This window comes from Esox lucius, chromosome 3 (assembly GCF_011004845.1).
Source record: "Esox lucius isolate fEsoLuc1 chromosome 3, fEsoLuc1.pri, whole genome shotgun sequence".
Taxonomy (NCBI): Eukaryota; Metazoa; Chordata; class Actinopteri; order Esociformes; family Esocidae; genus Esox; species Esox lucius.
The window spans coordinates 15,557,070-15,577,084 of record NC_047571.1 but is presented as its reverse complement, the minus strand read 5'-3'; the positions used below and the strand labels follow the sequence as shown (position 1 = coordinate 15,577,084).

At 42.3% G+C, this 20,015-nt stretch overlaps 2 protein-coding genes across 10 annotated transcripts in view; both read right to left on the bottom strand.

Annotated features, from left to right (window-relative positions):
* phlpp1 (PH domain and leucine rich repeat protein phosphatase 1) overlaps positions 1-3,825 on the bottom strand; it is a 68,106-nt gene extending 64,281 nt beyond the window's left edge. Inside the window, exon 1 of the mRNA XM_010884150.5 lies at positions 1,872-3,825. Coding sequence (XP_010882452.2) covers positions 1,872-3,501 — 1,630 coding nt within the window. The 5' untranslated portion in view covers positions 3,502-3,825. The remainder of the gene's footprint in view (positions 1-1,871) is intronic.
* Positions 3,826-5,824: 1,999 nt separating this feature from the next.
* LOC105018597 (phosphatase and actin regulator 1) overlaps positions 5,825-20,015 on the bottom strand; it is a 70,485-nt gene continuing 56,294 nt past the window's right edge. For 8 of the 9 annotated variants that reach the window (XM_010884216.5, XM_013133327.4, XM_010884224.5 and 5 more), the window contains 7 exons: positions 17,647-17,840; positions 17,313-17,469; positions 13,679-13,743; positions 12,547-12,608; positions 11,793-11,933; positions 8,697-8,773; positions 5,825-8,524 (listed from right to left, as the gene is read on the bottom strand). In XM_010884216.5, coding sequence (XP_010882518.3) covers positions 8,509-8,524; positions 8,697-8,773; positions 11,793-11,933; positions 12,547-12,608; positions 13,679-13,743; positions 17,313-17,469; positions 17,647-17,840 — 712 coding nt within the window. In that variant the 3' untranslated portion in view covers positions 5,825-8,508. The remainder of the gene's footprint in view (positions 8,525-8,696; positions 8,774-11,792; positions 11,934-12,546; positions 12,609-13,678; positions 13,744-17,312; positions 17,470-17,646; positions 17,841-20,015) is intronic. The other variant, XM_010884179.4, reaches the window with a different exon arrangement.

Here is a 20,015-nt window from a genome sequence, read left to right as displayed (position 1 = left end):
AGTTTAAAATGGGTGTGGCAAGAGTGTTGACATAACAGTAGCAGTGTCAAAATAGTACTATACTTCACTGCCCATATGCCGCATATCTAACACCATACAAATGATTCAAACTGGTAAAAGGGTTACATATGCCAATACTTTGCATAACGTGGGGTACATAACTTGGCAGACAGTGATGCCTCATTGCGAATGGTTTTTCACCATCGTTTGTAACAATGTCATTGAAAGTCATCAACATCTTCCATTTGCAGGACCTTGAACTGTAGGGGTTGCCAGGCGAGAAACTTCTTATTCCCACTTTTACTCCTGCCTCAGTGTTTGTCAGGGCAGTGTCTTAAAATTGTCTAGAAACCTAGTCAGTGCTGTGAGTTTTATTTGTCTTAAAACAGGTTTTAACAGGATTCCTAGGAACATTTCTGAAATGCTTTGCAGATATGGGTGCTTGTCTGCAAGCCTAGGCATGATAAGGGACGGTGTTCAAAATGCGTCAGCACTCTGGGCACTATGTCATATTGGACAGGCAGTCACTGTGTGGGGAGCTTACCTTTCAAAGTTACTGTACGGGGAGCTTTTCTAAAGTTATTGTGTGGTGAGTTTACCTGTCAAACATGGACGGATGTGTGTGTTATATTTAAACTCGCAGAACATTATAAAATGTATGTTTTTGGCAGTATAGGCTTTTATTGATGGAGGACACACACAGGAAAAGATAAGGATATGGTGCTGAAATAGCAGTGGGCCAGAAATAATCCCAAACTGTACAGCAGCAGTATAGAGCATACTGAGGTGCCCTAAAGGTAGTGGAGTAGACCTGTAGATCAGCCTAAGACACTCTGCAGGCCATAATGCCAACGGACATAACCAGATGGTCTCTACACTGGGCAGGGATGAGGAGAAGTGAGTTGCACCTGCTGGCTACTGTAGTAGTGTACTGTACAGTACGGTACTTAAAGATCACCCCATTGAAAACAACTCAACACGTTTCATGTGAATGGGAAGTGTTTGCTAATTATCAAAGCCCTCGGCCCACCTGGTTCTTCCTGCCGCTGATCCACTTTTGGCTGTTCTGTTTAGGTGTCCTGACCTGGTCACTCCAGGTGCTACCTTGGCATAGACCTGCTATCATATCTAAATGCTTGGTGCACCCCTTTGTTTCAAAGGTGATGAACTGTTGGATTACTGTGCGTCCCTGAAAGATCATCCATGGTACAATCTGGAATAATGGCCATTTAGAATCTCCACCTAGCCTTCGCCAGAAGAGTCCTGGCCACCAAGGCTGAGCCCAGTTCCCCTCTAGGTTTCTGCAAGGTTCCTGACTCTAGGAGTTTTTTGTATGGGCTTCTACATTTAACTAGCTATTTAAAATGTGTCTGAAATCTCTTGAAAAGCACATCTCATTGTCAAGAGTGTCATTAAAAAAAATCTTAGTTACAATATAATACTTAGTATACCACTTTCTCTTTGGGGTTTAGTCTGTGTTTCATACATTCATATGTCATTTGACATAAACTGTATTTTAACAGGAAGAAAATGAAAATGAATTGATTGACAATTATTCATCCAGCAAGGCAAGGGGTGTAGCTCTGGATAACTTTGTCTGGTAATGTATTGTCATTCATTGTTACAACTACATAACAAACCTGTCATTATAGGCTACACCATGTAGACTAATGCAAATCCCCCACTGGCTTGGGAAGATTTTTTGACAGGTCTACACCAAAGCAAAAATATAAGCCCCACTGTCTTGATGAACACAACATACACTGTAACCTATTTATCAAGGTAAGCAACTTCGACAGCGTCAACCTGATTTAACAACATTCGTACATCTTTCACACCACATGAAAGGAATTCAACAAGTGGGTTTTTACCTGCATAGAACCGTAACAGAGACCCAATCTCCGTATTCATCCCTTCCTCCTGCACACGCCATGGGTCCTTAAATCCCAGTTTAAAGAGAAAGTCATGTTGGATCTGGAGCGGCCTTTCGTCTTGACCAAGCCTCCTGACCGCTTCACCGTGGAACTGAACGTAAAGTGTGGGATTTGTGTCATCTGCAGCGTCTCTGTTGTGATCGACCGCAGCTGACCCTTTTTTCAAAGCACCTGGGAGATTGTCGGGTAATTGGATGTCCGGCATATTAATTACTGTCGAACAGGCACGGGACAATGAGCAACCGCTACTGCTGGGTGGCAAGCTGCCCAGACAGAGGGATTCGAGTCCGTTACCTGAGCCTGTATCATCTGTCACTTTGTTTAAATGCCCACCGTTCCTAAACGTGTAGTTGGCAGAAACAGTATTGCCTTTAGTGAGAATAGGGTCAATACTAGTGGTAGGACAGTCGAGTTCCAGTTCATCTGAGGAGCTGCCATAAGTGTCGTGGCCCTCCGTAGCGCTGTCAAAAGTAGGACTCAGGATGGATGCGTCGGTGCCCAGGATCATGTCGTCACTGAGGGAGTCCCGGTGCTCACTGAGCCGGGCACCTGAGCTGCTGAGGTCATCGAATGCACTGCTGCTCTCCACGTCCGAGCCAGAATTATGCCCGTAACTGTCCACTCCGTTCAGCCTAGTTTCTGAATCATCGTCGTTATGCGTATTAAGGTTGGAGTTCGAATTTAGGTCAGATGAGTTAGTTATATTATCTTGCGACTCTGAGTCCGGAGTAAAAAGTTTTCCATCTAAATCCTGTTGCTTTTGCCTCTCGTCGCCGTTCTCCATGAGAAGTAGCCTCAACCTGTCACTTGGCTGATCCGATAGGCCGCTCCTGAATTCTAGGGGTTCCGACTGGTTGCACTTGACAGTAATATCCGTATTTAGTTTGCACTGGGTGTCATACGTATATTTAACATTACAGTTGCCATTTTGATCAGTTTTTAGGTTGTTGTCTTTGCAAAATATACGCAATACAGAGCTCGACTTACTGCAGAGTTTGCTCATACGGAGCGCAATCTCCCCGGCCGTCGTATCCATCGTGCACAACACCGGCCTAGGATATGATGGCGATGTGAGCTTGTCATGGACATGTATGGATCCCCTGTGAAGATCCCCCCGTACCCACTCTCTATCTGAAGGCTGCAGTTGCATGTTCTGTCGATGCCTCAGCAACGTCTTCCTATCCAGACTCCGAGTATGCAGAGACGCAGAGGAGAGGGCCGAGTTCATCTTGGCGCCGCAGGCGGCAGTGACAGCTGAGGTGGCAGTGGTTGCAGCTGCAGCCGAGAGGTTCCTCTTCAGCCTCCTCCGTCGCAACAAGAGCGCGTTGGAGTTACTGGGTAAACTCCGTTCATTCGTGTTTCCATTACTTTTATCCGAAGCACTAAACCCCACCGCAGCCTGAGAGATGTCGTTCCCATTTCTAATATCTAGACGAGAGGCTTCCAAATGTCCACCGCCATCATCAACTGGCGTCCCCTGGGCGACAGAGAGTCCGATAGGCTTCTTAAACTTAGTCGCACTTCCAACAGCCAAGCCTTCGTCAACGACAGCCCACGCACTTTCCATTTCGACAAATGAAAAGTACACTAGATCTCCGTGCGTACTTGGCTCGGCATCAGTTTTCTACATTAAAAATCTCAAATATTAACCCAATGCACTATATATCCGCCGGTTGGGCGGTAGGCTATACGTATCCCGCTATTCATTCACTTCGTTGCCTTTGCTCCAATTGGAATCTCTCCTGCCGTTCCCGAAAACATTTTACCGAGGAAATCCTCTAAAAAGAGGCCGGACTCGAAATGAGAGATCTTTACAAGGGCGGAGACGTGACTATATAGCCTACGTCTCATTTAGATCAAAATACTATGGTCGAATATGAAATGAACGTCAGCCGACCTCTTAGGCAAATACAGAACGATATATATTCATGAGGTGACAAAATGGGGGCGCAACAACCGTTGTATAGCGTTGTGGGAAATGTAGGCTTGCGAACACGTCTGTCATATTTAAATTGCAGTGTAAAGAACTACATATCCCAAAAAGTCCAACACCCATGAAAGACCAAAGGGGCGAGGATCCGAATTGTGGAAATAGATATGTAATAAACAGAAACAAATCTCTTGTTATTTGGTAAAGAATTTAGGTTCGTCAGTCCTTTTCAGGTTGACGATGTTTCTATATGTAATGACCATTCGAAATCCCGCTTGAAGCGTTGTTCAACCTTCCGTCTACGCAGGCAAGTAGGAAGTTACCAGAAAAATTAAATTATCGGGTGTGTGTATCAAGCATAAAATCATTAAGTTTATGTCAGCATGCTAGAATAGAACACAACATTGTTCCCAATATTAATGGACTGGGCATTCAATATATATCAGCAATTGCCAGCCAATTAATTTTATTAGGATATGCGCATTAGTTATAGGCCTATACGTTGAAATAATGTTTGGTCCTTGACGACCTGTTATAGCCTACTATATAAACTATGCAGGAACAATCATTGGTGACGATGGGGGTGGTATAAGTTGAGCACCATCTCATCAGGACGCCATTTCACAAGGCCACGAAGACCGGCCAACTGTCCTCAATAATATTATACTGTCCTATTCTGCCACCTAGTGGAGCTTTCTCTTGGATTTGTGATGATCTGGTCATGGGGACTGAATATGGTCTGACTGGCTTATGTCCAGTGGGCGTTAACTGATAAGGGCATACCATGATTATCATGGAACACCCTTCCAATTTCGGAGATAGACTTCACTGTGCTTCTAGGCACTGATAATGCCTTTGACATTTTTATTATCCTTCTCCTGACTTGTGCCTGTCCACAACTTTATCCCAGAGATCTTTTGACAATACTTTGCCACCCATAATTAATTGTTTTCTTCAGTCTTTTTCCAACTCAGTGATTCTGTGTTTTAATTTGTAAAAAGAATCTGACAAGTTGGTATTATATCTTTCACTTGAATGTTATAAGATGTAAATACAGCTGAATAAAACATTTTTTTTGTCTGTTTTCATTTCAGGCTGCAAAGCAACCAAATGTGATTATTTTAAAGGGGGGCAATCCTTTTCTATACCCACTGTATCTAATGCTAACCCCACCCCTTAATCTATACCCAACTGTGTGCGGGCCACAATGGAATAAATAAGCTTGACGTAATAAAACGTCATGACTTAAGACTCACAAGGGACATGTCTTCCATGTAGTACTCTGCTCTTGTTATCTCTGCCTGGACATCCCTCCAGGTTTAATCCTTGGATACGAATGGAGAATGAAGTACTGAAATAATATACACCAGTGAAAGCCGATTGCTGGAAAAACCATTTTAATAAGATTTCTTAGACATATACAAATCAGTCTACCCGTTACATGCATTGCCCAGATGTGCAAAGTAAAGCATGACAGAGGTTAGGCTATTGGAGAATCCTGTAGTTCTGAACATAGGTAGTTATGACTATTAGTGTAACGGGGGACCTTGAAGTAGACATAGGACTCATGATATATATTTAAACAAGTTAGCGTGAACATGTACATGGAAAGAATAGACCACATTGCCAATGTGGTGACAGGGCCATTATGACCATATCGATATACCATGTCGAAAAGGAAAGCAAGTGCTTGAAATCAGTTATTAATCCACACCCACACCTAACCTTAACCCCCCCCCAAACACCAAATCTCAACTGCTAACCCTGATTCTTACTTATATGTTAATTGTTACCCTAAACCTAACACCTAAACCTAAAGTAGCCAAAGGTCACATTTTTCAATGTTTTACGCACGTTGTGGGGATTTCTTGTCCCGACTAGGATAGTAAAACCTGCACGCACACACCAACAGCAAGGACAACTAAAAACCTTGGGTGGCTGTAAGAGACCCAATCGCTTCTGATGGTAATATTGCCAGACAAGACATGTTTAATAAATTATAGTACACAGATGGCAAGACAATTACATTAAATAGAAACATGGCAATCTTTCACACTCATGGTAAATTGAAAGGAATTCATATTTACACATTAGAGGGGGAAAAAGCTTCTATTCAAATCAATTCTCTCCACATAAATGTAACTGTTTATTGCTGAATTCATATTCCTTGATTTCAACATTACACCACCCTCATGCTATGCAGTTAATTGGTTTGTCAATAAGTACACAAAGAGGGGCCACCTCGATTGACCAAAGCTTTAAAATTCTTCACAATGCCCAAAACAAGTTGAAAGCAAACATGATATGGGTGGCATGATGCTGGAATCAAAAAGGAAGTTTGTTCTAGCAGAAACCATTAACCCATTATGTCTTGAAGGTTCTACTTCTTATAGGTACCCCAATGAAATGAGGACAAACTGGAACAATAATGTGAATGACAACAACCAGTGTAAAAAAAAAATTAACAAACACTAAATAAATATTAAATAAAAGAATGGCCTATGATTACCTGATAACCAAATACAGTACCAGACAAAAGTTTAGACATACTTATCCATTCATGTGAATGGGTACGTGTGTCCAAACCTTTGACTGGTACTGTATATGTGCGATATCTTTTATGTTCCAAAATGTTTTCATATATTTCATTGGGGCATCTTCTATTAGAACTTCTATTAGAACTCAAAATGAGTGTCTTTTAGTTGGTGAATTTTCATGTGCAGGTACATAAACATAGTTGCTGGCCAATTAGGCTCTTCACCATATCTAATATACATCTTATGACAACCAAAAAGTTTCCTCTTGCAACTTTACAAATAATGCTAAACATTTAAAAACTCGAAATGGAGGCATTTAAGAATCCAATCCCAATAAGAAATTAAGTCCATTTACAAGCAAAGTAAAAAATAAAAATACTCTGGTATTATATATCCACAGTAAGAAAACAAAAACAGACAACTCTTTCAGACAATTAGCAAAAAAAATTATATTGCTTGTTCCTAAATATAGATAGAAAGAAATCTGAAAAAAGTGCAGTTCACCCACATTAGCAGAGTTTAATAAACAAAAGTGCAAAATAAGAAGCTTGATTCTCAACAATAAATAATAAAAACCGTAAAGTATCCCTGGATGGTGAGCCAAGGGTTCCATAATAAATGGCACACTATTCCCCATTTAGAGCACTACTTTTGGGCAAGGTCAAACATGGTGTTCTATATAAGAAATATTGTGCCTTTTTGGAAAGCAGTATAGCTCTTCTGACGGGTTCTACATTCCAACATTAGAGCCCTGCGGTATCTCCTAAAGCTACATAACCCACAGTTTCAAATGAAAGTGACACTTAAAAACAAAAACTTGTAAAAAGTATAGAAAAAGCTGTTCAACCGTAACATGTACACAGTCAGTGCTTTTTCTGCCAGCTGCGTTTTTCAATAAATGTACCCTTTCAGGATCCCAACATGAAATGGACAGCACGGAATCGTGATGCTCTCAAAATGGTACTTTTAGAACTCTGTATAAACACAATGTATATTTGGAGAGAGTGTAAACAAAACGTTGTCTACACCATAGAAATGGAAAGATGTCTCGTGTCCGTATCGTTATGGGGGTCACATGAGACACGACAAGGGCAGCGCAATTGAGGCCCTCCATTTTCTTCGCATTTGGGTGATCCCTCCTGATGACCTGGCTGGACATGACTCCAACAGGGTCATCGGACGTTCAGTCAGTCAAGTTGGAAGTCTCCCCCAGGTAACTGCTTTAAAAAGACACATGCACTCAATGGCAATGTCCACCAACAGGTTAAATAACTCTTTCCAGCTCTATGGTATGCACTCTCAAATTCACAGTTAACAATAGTTCAACATTGTCGATTGAGCAGGAGCTGAACTGTGCAGGTTGGGCAGAAGGTAGAATTACATGGTAATGACACAGGGTGAGCCCCAGAGGGCGCTATTACCCAAGAAGAGCAGAGGAAATATATTGCACATTATTCTGGAGTGTTTTATCATGGATCGGTCACCTCTTTTTCCCTTTAACCATTCAAACACTTCAGATGAATCTCCAAACAGCAATAGGTTCATCTTAACAGACCCAGGATAACATTCTCCAAATGAAGTCCACCTCTCCCAAGGTCCATCAGGTAGATGGGTTAACGCGGTCCTTTTAAAGAGCACTAGGAAGTGGAGGCTCCTCCCACCAGGAGCAACAGACCAATCACATCCAACAGTGACACCATGAGGGAGGGGCAGAGGTACCATGACAGCCAGTTGATGAAGATGGCAGATGTCCAATCCCAACCAGCCCATCCCACTACCACCATCCCCGAAGCACTGAGTGCCTTCCTGAGAGCTCAGCAGTAGGGTGTGGGAGGAGCCAGCTAGTCCGTCGCACAGAGAGAATGCATGTTAAAGACGGTCGGATGAGAGTTGGGGCTTACATTATGTGCTACTAAATCAGGTGTCCATCTACTGTTTCTCTGGGGGGAAGCTACCGATCGACTCAGTTGCAGGGTATTGAAAAGGCATTTCAGATCAGAAGACATGGCCTTATTGTAGAAACGGGCACCATTTACTGTCCAGCACTTATGGTTCTCAGTGAAGGAAAACAGACAATTTGTCTGGCGCTCCAATAGACAGTGATGGTCTACGGTCTGTGAAACCTGAGTGAGAAAAGAGCAGAAAGAATGCGGTTTGTACCCATTCCAAAAGATACAAATTCCATTATTACAGGTCATGTAAAGAATTCCAAGTCAGAATAGTTGTTTTCACACTGACATTCAGGCATGTTGTTATGCATACTGCTCTGGTCAACATGCTAAAACATATTTTTACCTGGTTAAATGGCGACTTGACTCATGCACTTCCATCTCATTGCTCTTGAAATCATTGAGTTCCTTCCGTATGGCTGCCTGTAAAGAAAAAGAGGGTTATTGGCAAGGCATATAAAGTCACCCACAGTGGCCCTCAGAAATGTTCACCCCCTTGGATCTTTCCACATTCTATGTTACAACATGAAATCAAAATGGATTTAATTGGCAGGTTTTGCCATTGATCAACACAAAATGTCCATCATTTCAAATAGAAAAATAAAATCTACAAATTGTTCTAAATTAACTACAAACACATATCCAAAAATGTACTGCATAGGTATTTACCCCTAATTCAATATTCGTTCGAGGCACTGTTGGCAGAAATGACAGCCATTAAGATTTTTGTACAAGTCTCTACCAGCTTTGCACATTTAGACAAAGCAATGTTTGCCCATTCTTCTTGGCCCAACGTTTTCCACACTATTCTTAACGGGATTGAGGTACGGGCTTTGACTGGGCTATACTCCTTTCGAGTTGCCATAGGCCTCTTGGCGCCCTCATCTCTCGGTTTTTGATGACGGCCTGTCCTGCGACTAGTGTCTCAATCAGAAGTTTACTACAGGTCTAGACCTCTCCCTGGCCTTTGGTATTAGATGTGCCGGAGCATCAGTGGCCTTCTAGTGCCCCTGCCCTGCTGTTGTAGTCGAGCCACAAGACACATGGCCAGTGGCATGTTACATTGTTGCACAAAACTCAATATACAAGAATTTCACTCAATTCACGTTAATAATTCAAGTTATTTCACGTATAACGCTTCGGACAGCCTTGGAACAAGCCCCTCTGATTAAACAATATAAACGCTTCAAATTCTCTCATCGCCAGTAACAACATTGGGAGTATTCGGCCTTTGGGACAATCCCCTCCAACACAGGCCGGTGAAATCTAATTAGTTGGGATGGCGCGGGAATGTCCCATTGTCTCGTCCCCTGGGCAGAGTAGAGTGCAACGAACCTGAAAAAGGTGACACAAAAGCCTTCACCTCTGGTATCTTCAGACATCGAGAACAAATGTAATGTCAATGGAGCAGTTAGTTAAGGGTGAGGGGTCCTCAGGCGCCATCTGCCCATCTCCTTGTTATCTCTCACAACAGCGACCATTGTGTAACAGAAGGCAGAATAATTCCCCTCATTCCAAATTAGCATATAACTCCCAGACCTCTCCACTTCATACCTAATGTCTGGTGAACAGTCTGGCACCAGATGGGTGCCAAACATTGGTGGCGATAAGGTAAATTCCCACCTTGCCATGTGCGTAAAGTGCTCTCAATACCCCAGTTGGTAGGAACAAGCTATATAAATCAATTTCATTTCTATCATTATAATTAATTAGCTGCCATTCTTTCCCCCCTGCTTGAAATGGTCCTCGTGTTGACACTGGACACTTGGGTCCCGGACCTGCCAGTGTCGTCACAGTGGGGAAGGAGGGACAGAATTGCCAGCTCTTCTCAAAGGCGGTGCTCATTAAAAGTCACAATCACATTCAGACAGTACGTTAGGATCACTTGGGAGTGTTAAAAAACTAAATAAAAAATAATAAAAATATAAAAAACAGGGGAAAACAAACAGCAGCACTGGAACTGCTGTGAGGAGATCAGAATGTATCTCCTGGCATCATACTCCTGCATAATGCTTTTGTTGATGCCCTGAACTGAAGGGTTTTGATCCAGGGCCATCTGCAGAGAGGGGCTGCTGACGGGAATGCAGTTGTAGTTACTGCTAGCACAGCAGAGGGGCGTGTACAGCAATACAAACCTGCAGGCCTCAGACCAGTGGATTTCCACTGTGTGGGATCAAAATAATACCTATGGACTTCTCCATGGATGATAACCTTGAATTGGCACCCTTGGCTTCAGACCCCATGACGTGCGCGTGTGACTGTGACACACTCACACCACTTACCTAGTAATGATGAGGATGACGACAATGGCAGAAAGCTGTCCAAGTGGGAATTGTAGGCTTTAGACATATTTGGCAACTGGCCGCTTTTTATTAATTGAAAAAGATGTGAATGTATGTGTATGATTTTCTCAAATTTTGTCTAAATTTCTACAAATGTGTTTTCACTTTATTCATTATTCATTCCATTAAGGGGTAGTGTGTTCGTCCTACAAAGAGATCTAGATATTTAATACAAATCTGACAATGATGCGTCCCAGCTACTGCTGCTGCCCGTCGCCCTGACAGAGAACTTTGGACACAGTTACCCATTCACTTAAATGCACAAGTGGGTCCAGCAATAGACATCTCTTAGTAATCTAGCTGTACAGTATTAGTACAGTAGCTAGCTAATGTTTGATAGCCAATGTTTTAGATACAGTATTGACTGGTGGCACAGAACTCTACGCCATTGAGCAAAAAAATATAACAGTGAAAAAAGTTTACTTGGTCTGCATTTTGTTGTGGAGTCTACTATTAATGACTGAAATAAACGTATGTTTCCCCAAAACCACAGCCATGGATTTGCCAGTTCTACTGCATGACTTTGTGTTATTGATTGGCATTATGAAGGACCCTGACAAATGCACTTTTACCCTGGAAGACCTGGATAACGCAAGTCACGTCACCCAATACGTTCCAGCAGACAATCTGTCATGCAAGAGAAGGTTGACTCTGGCAAACACATCCCTCCCAATTGTTTTTAAAATGGTATGAAAAGAAAACCATACATACAAAAAAAAAAAAAGAGTGAAAGGGAGTATTTCTCTACTGAGATAGCAAGGTTAGCAACCAGCAATCCAGACGAAAACGGACACAAAGTAACCAGTCATGGAAAACCATTTCCAAAAAAACATCGGCAGGTGCTATGCTGAAGCCTTACATTCCACGACAAAGAAGACTGACTAATAGATATGGAGGAATAAGTGATGTGAAGATCAGCTTTGTGAGGCCAAGTTGTGCTCCCCTGGGCTGTGTGTATGTACAGAAGCCTTGTGCGATTTTCTCTGTGGGATTGACTGACTTCAGAAGAAGCTATACATATAACATAACTGCTACACAGCTTCATAAAGGCCATTTGATGCCCGGCAAAGCGCAGAGTAAACATCAATTCAGCAACATGCCTTGTCGGCTGCTGTGAGGCGAGTCCAGGGTTTGTCTGCCCTCCGGTCATGCTCTGGTGCGTCAGACACCTCCACGTAGTCACTGAAGCGGATCAGGATCTTTGCCTGTCTCAGCTCCTCCACTGTGGGCCTCTGACTCAGCTGGAACAAGACAAAGGAACAAATGATCAGTATGCAAAATGGATTTCAGGGCCCGTATGCAAAATATGTATATGGTTTCATTTTGGCTTACATAATGAAAAATGTGTCGTTGAGTTGTGGATGTTCACAAATGTCTAGGAGTACAGGAATGTATACTTTATAGCTGCCATGGCACATTTCTGGGACAACAGCAAGGTGTTTGTAGAGACAGCAGGCACAGGAGGCAACGCTGCTTTGCAATCTAAGGTGATAGGAACACACCCAACACCTCACAGAGGGACGGAGAATCTGGCTTGGGCCACTGATAGGCCAAGGACACAGAACACAATCTTCTCCTGGGGTGACCTGGGATATGTAGTGCTGTGGCAGTGAACACCACTGTTTTCGCACCTTTGTTTCCTCTCCCCTCTCCCTGAGTCATTGTTGTGCTGTTCATGTTGCTGTGTGAATATTCTGTCCCAACAACTTAAGAGAACCAAAATGAGACTTGGCAGTTGGCGCGTTGTGCGCCCACAGGGGAATGCAGCATTTTTCTAAAGCTATTTTCATAGTCTGGATGAAACGGACAGATCCACAGCTCTTACATTTTGGACCCTCCCCTCTCCTGCATTACCTTTCGCGTTAGCCGTCGTTTAATCTCCCTCTTCTCCTCCAACTCCTCCTGCTCATTGCGCGCTGTGGGAAACAAGAGGTCAGGGTTCAGCCCATGTCTCAGGGCACACATGGTGAGTGGGCTGAGCTGCTTAAGAAACAATTCAGCATAACTGGAAGGAGAATAAACACCTCATTTACATAATGTAGAAGATTAAAATGCAGCTTCTTGAATTTCCACCTCATCAAATTTCTCAAAGTGTTAAACTGTTTAATATCTTTGCCAGTTTGTAATATCAAACTATTTGCATTGCAGAAACGGAAGATGGGAAATTGTGTTTTGCTCTATCCTTTATTCCCACATGGCTCATTCTTTTTCATTCGTTAACGTGGGTTTGGTTGGCTCGTTTAAGGTACATTAAAATAACAAATGGCTTGCTTCTACGGAACATCTGGAATATTCATACTAAAAATCACATACAGTGTTACTCTGAAGAAATGATGCCATCTCACAAGAGATTCCTCATCGCCTGTATTATGCCCCTCTACCCTTGGTTTGGAGAACATTCCCAACAGAATGTTGCTTTGAAAAAGGCATGCCTTATTAATCTAATCTCCAGCAGTACTGTGTTGTTGGGGAGAATTCAAGGCTTCCATTTGTGGATCCATATAGTTGCAGGGCATACGCACGCAAGCTCGCACGCACACGCACACTTGCTCGCACGCACACGCACACTTGCTCGCACGCACACGCACACCACTGGGGGACCAAGGCACTGGTGGCAAACCGGTCTCTACTGCCTGCTTCTCTTGGATAATGTGTTTGAGCTGAGAAAATCAGCCTCTCTGGGCCTGGCTAGATCCCTGAGGGAACCACACTGCCTCGCCTTCCTCACAGGAAGGAAGGAAAACAGGCCAGATGTGTGCCACTGGCTGTGGAATAAGTAGGCTTCTGAAATAACCAGGGTAGCTGTGGTTTGAGGCAGCTTGCGTAAACCACTGGTATTAAACGTTGAATAATACACTACAAAGGGGTTCAAGTTTCAAGTTAGTTACAGAAGCAGTCACATGGAAACCATCACTGAGGTGATCATCATCAGTGCATGTGTATATGTGGATGTTGTAATGATGGGTTAGGGAAGAGCGGTACATACAGTACTCACGTTTCAGGATATTCCTCTGTTCCAGCTCCTCAGCACTGGGTCGCTGACTCAATCGCCTGCACAAAGACACAGACAAAACCCGACACACATCGTCAGGTCAACCGTACAGCAGACACTAAGTCAACTTCAAACCCAAACACGATAAGCCACCTGTGCAACAAAAGCAGCAAACTGTCCCCAATCAGTGTCAACCTACATGGTGTCAGTAAAACTATGCATAATGACTTCAAGGAAAAATCATCATTCTACAGATACGAGTGAAAACATGGATAAGCGTGTGTACTGCAAGGCAAAGGCCTGAAATGACATGAGCCAAATCAAATGAAGAAAAAGGCTAGTTTCTTTTCATACCTGTCTAGCCAGTTAGTCACTCCCATGCTGTCACTTTGCTTTTAACAGACTCCATTCAGCCAGTGTTTTCTAAGTGACAGTTTGACTGACAGCGCTAGTGCCAGGCTGATCGCTATGGACCAGTTGGCACGTCAGGACGGGTGGCATTTCAGTCAGTACAGAAATCTACATCTAGTCTCTGCCAGACATTAATAGAAAGTGACTGAATTCAAAGCAGTGAGCAGAGACATTTCAGGAATATTCTGTGTGCTGTGCTCATTCCTTTCTCAGGGTGATATTCTTTAGAGCAGCACCAGTCTCCTCAAGGTCAGAATACACATATCAGCTTCTTATTCTGCACTGAGATAACATTTACTTATGAACTGATGGCTAAAACTAATACATACAGTATAATACTATAGCATGAATCAATCTCACAAAATGGTTTTCTGTTACTCCCATTACTATTGCAAATGCTGCCTTTTTACAGCATGTAGAGTAGTAAAGTTAATTTAATCCACACTTTGGCATTTCCTATGCTAAACCAGCAGAGTGTGGCAAACCCTGCTGCTTGTCAGTGGGGAAGTTTGACAGAGAACTCATTTGTAAATCTGAAAATTGTTTTGTTCAACATATTTTGAACCAAACAAAATGAAAGTATGATTCAAGCCAGGGATAATAAAAACAATAGGGATTTCCTTATGGTGTCGGGGCATATTTATGCAATATTGTCTTTTATCCATGTACTATATCTTGTTCAGTAGAATAATTCTTATTCTTTGCCAATGGGCTACAATATATGGGAAATGGTGTGCTTGTCAGCAAGAAAACCACTGTTATTCCCTATACACTGTAAACAATGTCAGGTATATTTATCTTTGTTTTCAGGTTAAAAATCTAACCCACCTTAAAAGAAGGAGAAAAAAAAATTGACAAGCTAAAGTTATATTAGATAATAGTGCTTGGCTTTAGAAAATATGCCTTGAATATTTCATTTTCTTTTTAAAGAATGGTTTTTGCAGTGTACTCATTTTATTATTCCACTTCTTCCGGTGTATTAAATCCATTTTTATGAATGAGACATACTATTAACAACTGAATAGCATTTATTTGGGTAAAAGACAAATTATCAAATATATCAGAATATCCTGCCTGCTTAAAAAATAAGATGTAAGATTCAAAAAAAGTAAAATAAAATAAAAACTGGATACTTTCTTTTACGTAGAGTTAATCAAGTTAGTGGGACTGGTTGGTTTGTCTACTGAGGTCTTGTCATTGACAACAGTAGTCTCTTCTTCACAGCCTTCTGATGACACCCAGACTCGCACAGTGCTGACTTCAACCCAACAATGAATGACCTCACGCTCGCCCCAAACCATCATAATTATGTTCATCACTGTCCTTGTCATAATCCTTATTCTAATAGTACACTGTTCCATGCATCGCTTTAACTGTAATGATATTACATACTGAATTACGATAGTTCCAAAATGACCAAAATGTACAATGATGAGCAATCATTTTTATTACAGGATGTCTCTCCTGGTGTCCTTGACAATAAGCACAGCAGAGATGCTAAAGGTCATCATGACCCCAACCGCACAAGATTACAACCATACATTTGTCTGCCACAGAGCCCGATTCAGAGAAAAACAACACATGTGGCAAATAGCATGAAATTGGGAGTTAAGATGCAGACTGGCTCCTAAATGGTACCCTATCTTTCATGTAAGACACTATACAAAACCAAATCCCCATGAGTGTGGGTCTAATGTAGTGCACTAAAGGATCTAGGAGTCTTTTGGGACTCACAATGACATTGCTTAAAGGACAGGGAGAATTCTGGGAACACGGCAACATGTCTTGGGGACAACAATGTGCCAATCACCAACAGGGAACAGCAACGGAGGACGCCTTCTCTTTCACATCAAACCATGATGTTCCTTTTATTTAATGCTGCATTCCAAATGCCAGTTGTGGCGTGATGAATACAAATCGAATACATTGACATGCTTTAAAATCCCTGATAAACACTACTTGGCTAATGGTGAAAAGCTGTATCAACCATCAACTAAAGATGCAACTATACTCAATGTAAACAAACTTCTGTCTCATGACTGTATGCAAGTACATCCCCTGGAAAGTTGTCACAGTAAGTAGTGAGATAATGGACAGAATTGTTTTAAGATTGCCATACTCCCTATTCTGTCGGATCCAAGCAGCATCCGGTTCACTGATGGCACAGTCACTCAAACCACAGAATTGAAAAACAGGGCAAGGCCATTTTCTCCTTGAAATAAAAAGAACTGCTCTGTTTATGTTCAAATGCAATATGAATCCACTGAGTGTTTCTGCTCTGATATCACTCTGTATGGGCCAGCCAGTAACCAATGTGGTGTGTGTATGCTCCCATTTTGCAGGATAGTAAAAAAATAAAATTAAAATAAAAAAAAAGTGTTAGCTTGATACTGTAAATTCTTCCGGTTCCCGTAAAACAAAACAAAAAATATTATTTTCAGCAGTGGTTTACATTAAAGATTATAACAGGAGCGAAGGTTAGGATTTGTTTTTTGGGGATAAGAATTCGGGCAGAAAGGATATTGACTAATGTGAGTAACGTTGTGGTCCCCACAAGGATAGTACAAAGTACTATGATCGGTGTGTGAGGGAAAGTATTGCGAAGGAGTGGAGGAGTGGGGTGGTAATGGCTTGGCACATATCAATGTGGTGATTCAGGGAGCGAGGGAGGATGGCAGGCAGTGGGAAGAAAGAGTGAGGGAGAGAGACGGAGCCATGATGCATTGCTGAAATTAGGTCAGCTCAGTTCTCAGCACCCCTCCTGCCGAAATGGAGGGCTAATCTTTAAACGGATGGAAAGACAATAATACTAAAATGATGGAAAAGATTTACATTGTGCTTTTAAAAGCACCAGAAGGGAGCTAACTACTTAAGGACGATGAGTCATAGCTAGTTATGTTAGGAGGGATATCAGACCATTTTCCAAAAGTGCTCCACATTTGGCTGTTAACAACAGTAACCTGGCAGCTCTAACAGACTGTGGAAGGGAAATTAACATGCCTTTTAAATCAGAGAGCTGTTGGCACTGCAGCAGTCTAATGGTATACTAACATGAGTGGTACATTAAAGATGCTGTATAGGTATTTAACAGACTGGACACCGCTCTCGATACATGAAAACATACCGAAGACCGTGGGAACAGCACTAATGAGAAGAACCTGGTCTACCTGGCAACATTCATATCTCGAGAAAGCTCATGAAAAGTATGTCCTCTCACCGTGTGAGCTTGGTACCAATCTGCTGCCTTGACTCCAGTCTCTCCTCGTCTGTCTGCACTGGCAGGATGTTCTTCTCCTCCAGCTCTCTCTTGGATGGCCGGTTACTCAGCTTGACGGCCAGAGAGTCCTTCCTCAGCACCTTCAGAGCCAGTGTACCTACACACATACCAATAGTTAGGGTGACCGGATCCCTGGGTGCCAGCAGTGCAGAAATGCCATCCGTTGAACCCTCTGAGCCATGGGGTTTAGGTGGACAGCCACACAATAGATGTTCGCAATCCCTCCAAGAAAGGGAACCGTTATTCTACCGTGCATGCCATGGGAACCCCTTACTTGTGAAGAGTGAGTCATCGTCGTCATCTTCGTCATCGTCCTCATCATCATCGTCCTCCTCGTCTTTGTACATGCTGGGGAGGTCCTCGTAATCAGACTCATTGGGCATGTTTTCCTTGTCATCCTCATCGATGACCACAGAGGGCGTTTGAGTTCTGTCCAGCAGACTACACTGACCGGAATGCATTGCATTGCTGCGTGCAGCAGAATGAAAGAGCAGGGGTTAGTGCTAACAGTGGATAAGACAGCATCTTCTTCATAGTCTGAAACGAACCGTTCCGTCATTGAATGTGCATTGAATGTGCGATGACCACGAATCTGAAAGTGGTTGACTCATTTCCATTTCCTGTGTGTTTCTCTGAGAAATGCCAAACTGTCTTGAACTGCCTCAACACACTTGAGGTGCAAGTGTGAAGCTGGAAGCTAGCAGTATCTTTTTCTAAATCATGGGCATTTACTTGGAGCTATTGAGCGAGTAAAAAAAACAAACCAAAAAAAAAAAAAAACTCTACAAAGTGTGGTTTAATCCAAATATTAGACAGCTCACAGTTGTGACACTGACTCAAAACAGGCCGCTGTTGGGAGAGCCCACTCGGACCATTCAGGACATCATAAGAGACATTCAAAGCAAACAATCAGAGGCTGTGTGTGGGGTTGCTTCAGAGGACCCCAGCTGAGGCTGGATCACGCTCATGCACACAAATAGGGGGTTAAGTAACAACAATTGTGTATACACCAATATATATATATATATATATTATATTTTATCAAATGGAAAACTAGCATTATATCTGTCTGATATAAGGTAATTTACTCAGATTTATGTGTTACTGGATACACAGATTATTATTATTATTATTATAAACACGGTTTGTTGCGGCACTTGGTTGACATGTAGGCTCTGCTTGCCCGTGACGAAATGATGAGCGATGAACAGGCAAAAAAGACTGAAATGGAGAATTTGGTTGCAAAAAGAAATGCATCATCAATTACATGGAAATATTTTGGCTAGACAGGATAATGTTGACCAAAAACAGGTACTTTGTCGAGAGTGCCTTGCAATTGTTGCAAAGCATCTCAATGCCTTTGCCAGTATTACACCGTACGAGAAAGGTTCCAAACGGAAGAGAGAAATCACAGATTCAATAACATTTCACAAGACACCAATTAACACGGTAAACAAAGAGGGTTTTAAAAACATGATCCGTTTGCTTGACAAGCGGTATGTAATGCCATCACGCAACAATTTTTCTCAATTTGCCATCCCAGAGCTGTACGAGAAATGCAAGACACAAGTTGAAACAGAGCTGTCACAAGTGGAATATTACACAGCTACAACAGACTTGTGCTCCAGCCGGACAACGGAGCCCTACATAAGTCTGACCTACACTTTATTAATGAGGACTTCCACCTGAAATGTCGCTGTTTGCAAACTACATTTTCCCAGAAGCTTTAGCTGATTGCAGCCAATAGAGGAGTCATCTAGTGTGTATTACAACAGACGATGCTGGGAACTTGGTGAAGGCTGCACCTGAACAAGTGGACCACATTGCAGTGCTTTGGAAGTTATGCCCAATTGCGCATTCTATTTTACTACAGTTGCTATACTATTACATATTAATACCTAGCAACCTGTTGTGAAATATAATTAAGAGTTTCATAAATTGTAATTGTAGAGGATGGGCCTGGGGAAGAATGAAGGATACACACTGTCAGGTTGATAGCCAAAGCTCTTTCTGAAGACATCCTATATTTCTTCATATCGCAATATATATCGCAGAAAAACTAAATAAGGCAATGTTAGTTCTTTCCAATACTGTGCAGCCCTAGTACACACACTGGAATCCAGTCTATACAAATGATATCACTGACTTTTTTTTAATTGTAAGGGAGATAAAGACTGTCTAACTCTTGTTTTTCTTGTTCCATTTTGCGATTTCTGCAGTAAAATGTTACATAAGCTACAGAGAACGAGGACAGACTGTGGCATCAGTTGTGGCATCAGTTGTGACAGGCTTGTCTCCAGAGGAGGTCTGGGTGCCAGGTTGTGTGCAAACACCACACACCTCAAAGTGGGCCAGGTTGTGCACACACCACACATGTCAAAGTGGGGCAGGGCGAGCTGGGGCAGATTTCTACAGAGCCACATGGGGGTACCCAGACCTGAATCACCAGGCAGAGGTGACATGACCTACAAAACAGCTAGACCTGCCACACCAAACACATACTGTAGCGAACATACAGTAGATATCAAAAGGCTAGACACCTTCTTAAAAATGCAGCTTACATGTTGATGTAAAGGCAAAGAATGAAAAAAAATATCTTTAATAAGATTTTGTAACCAAACTTTTCTCCAAAACCAAAAAATC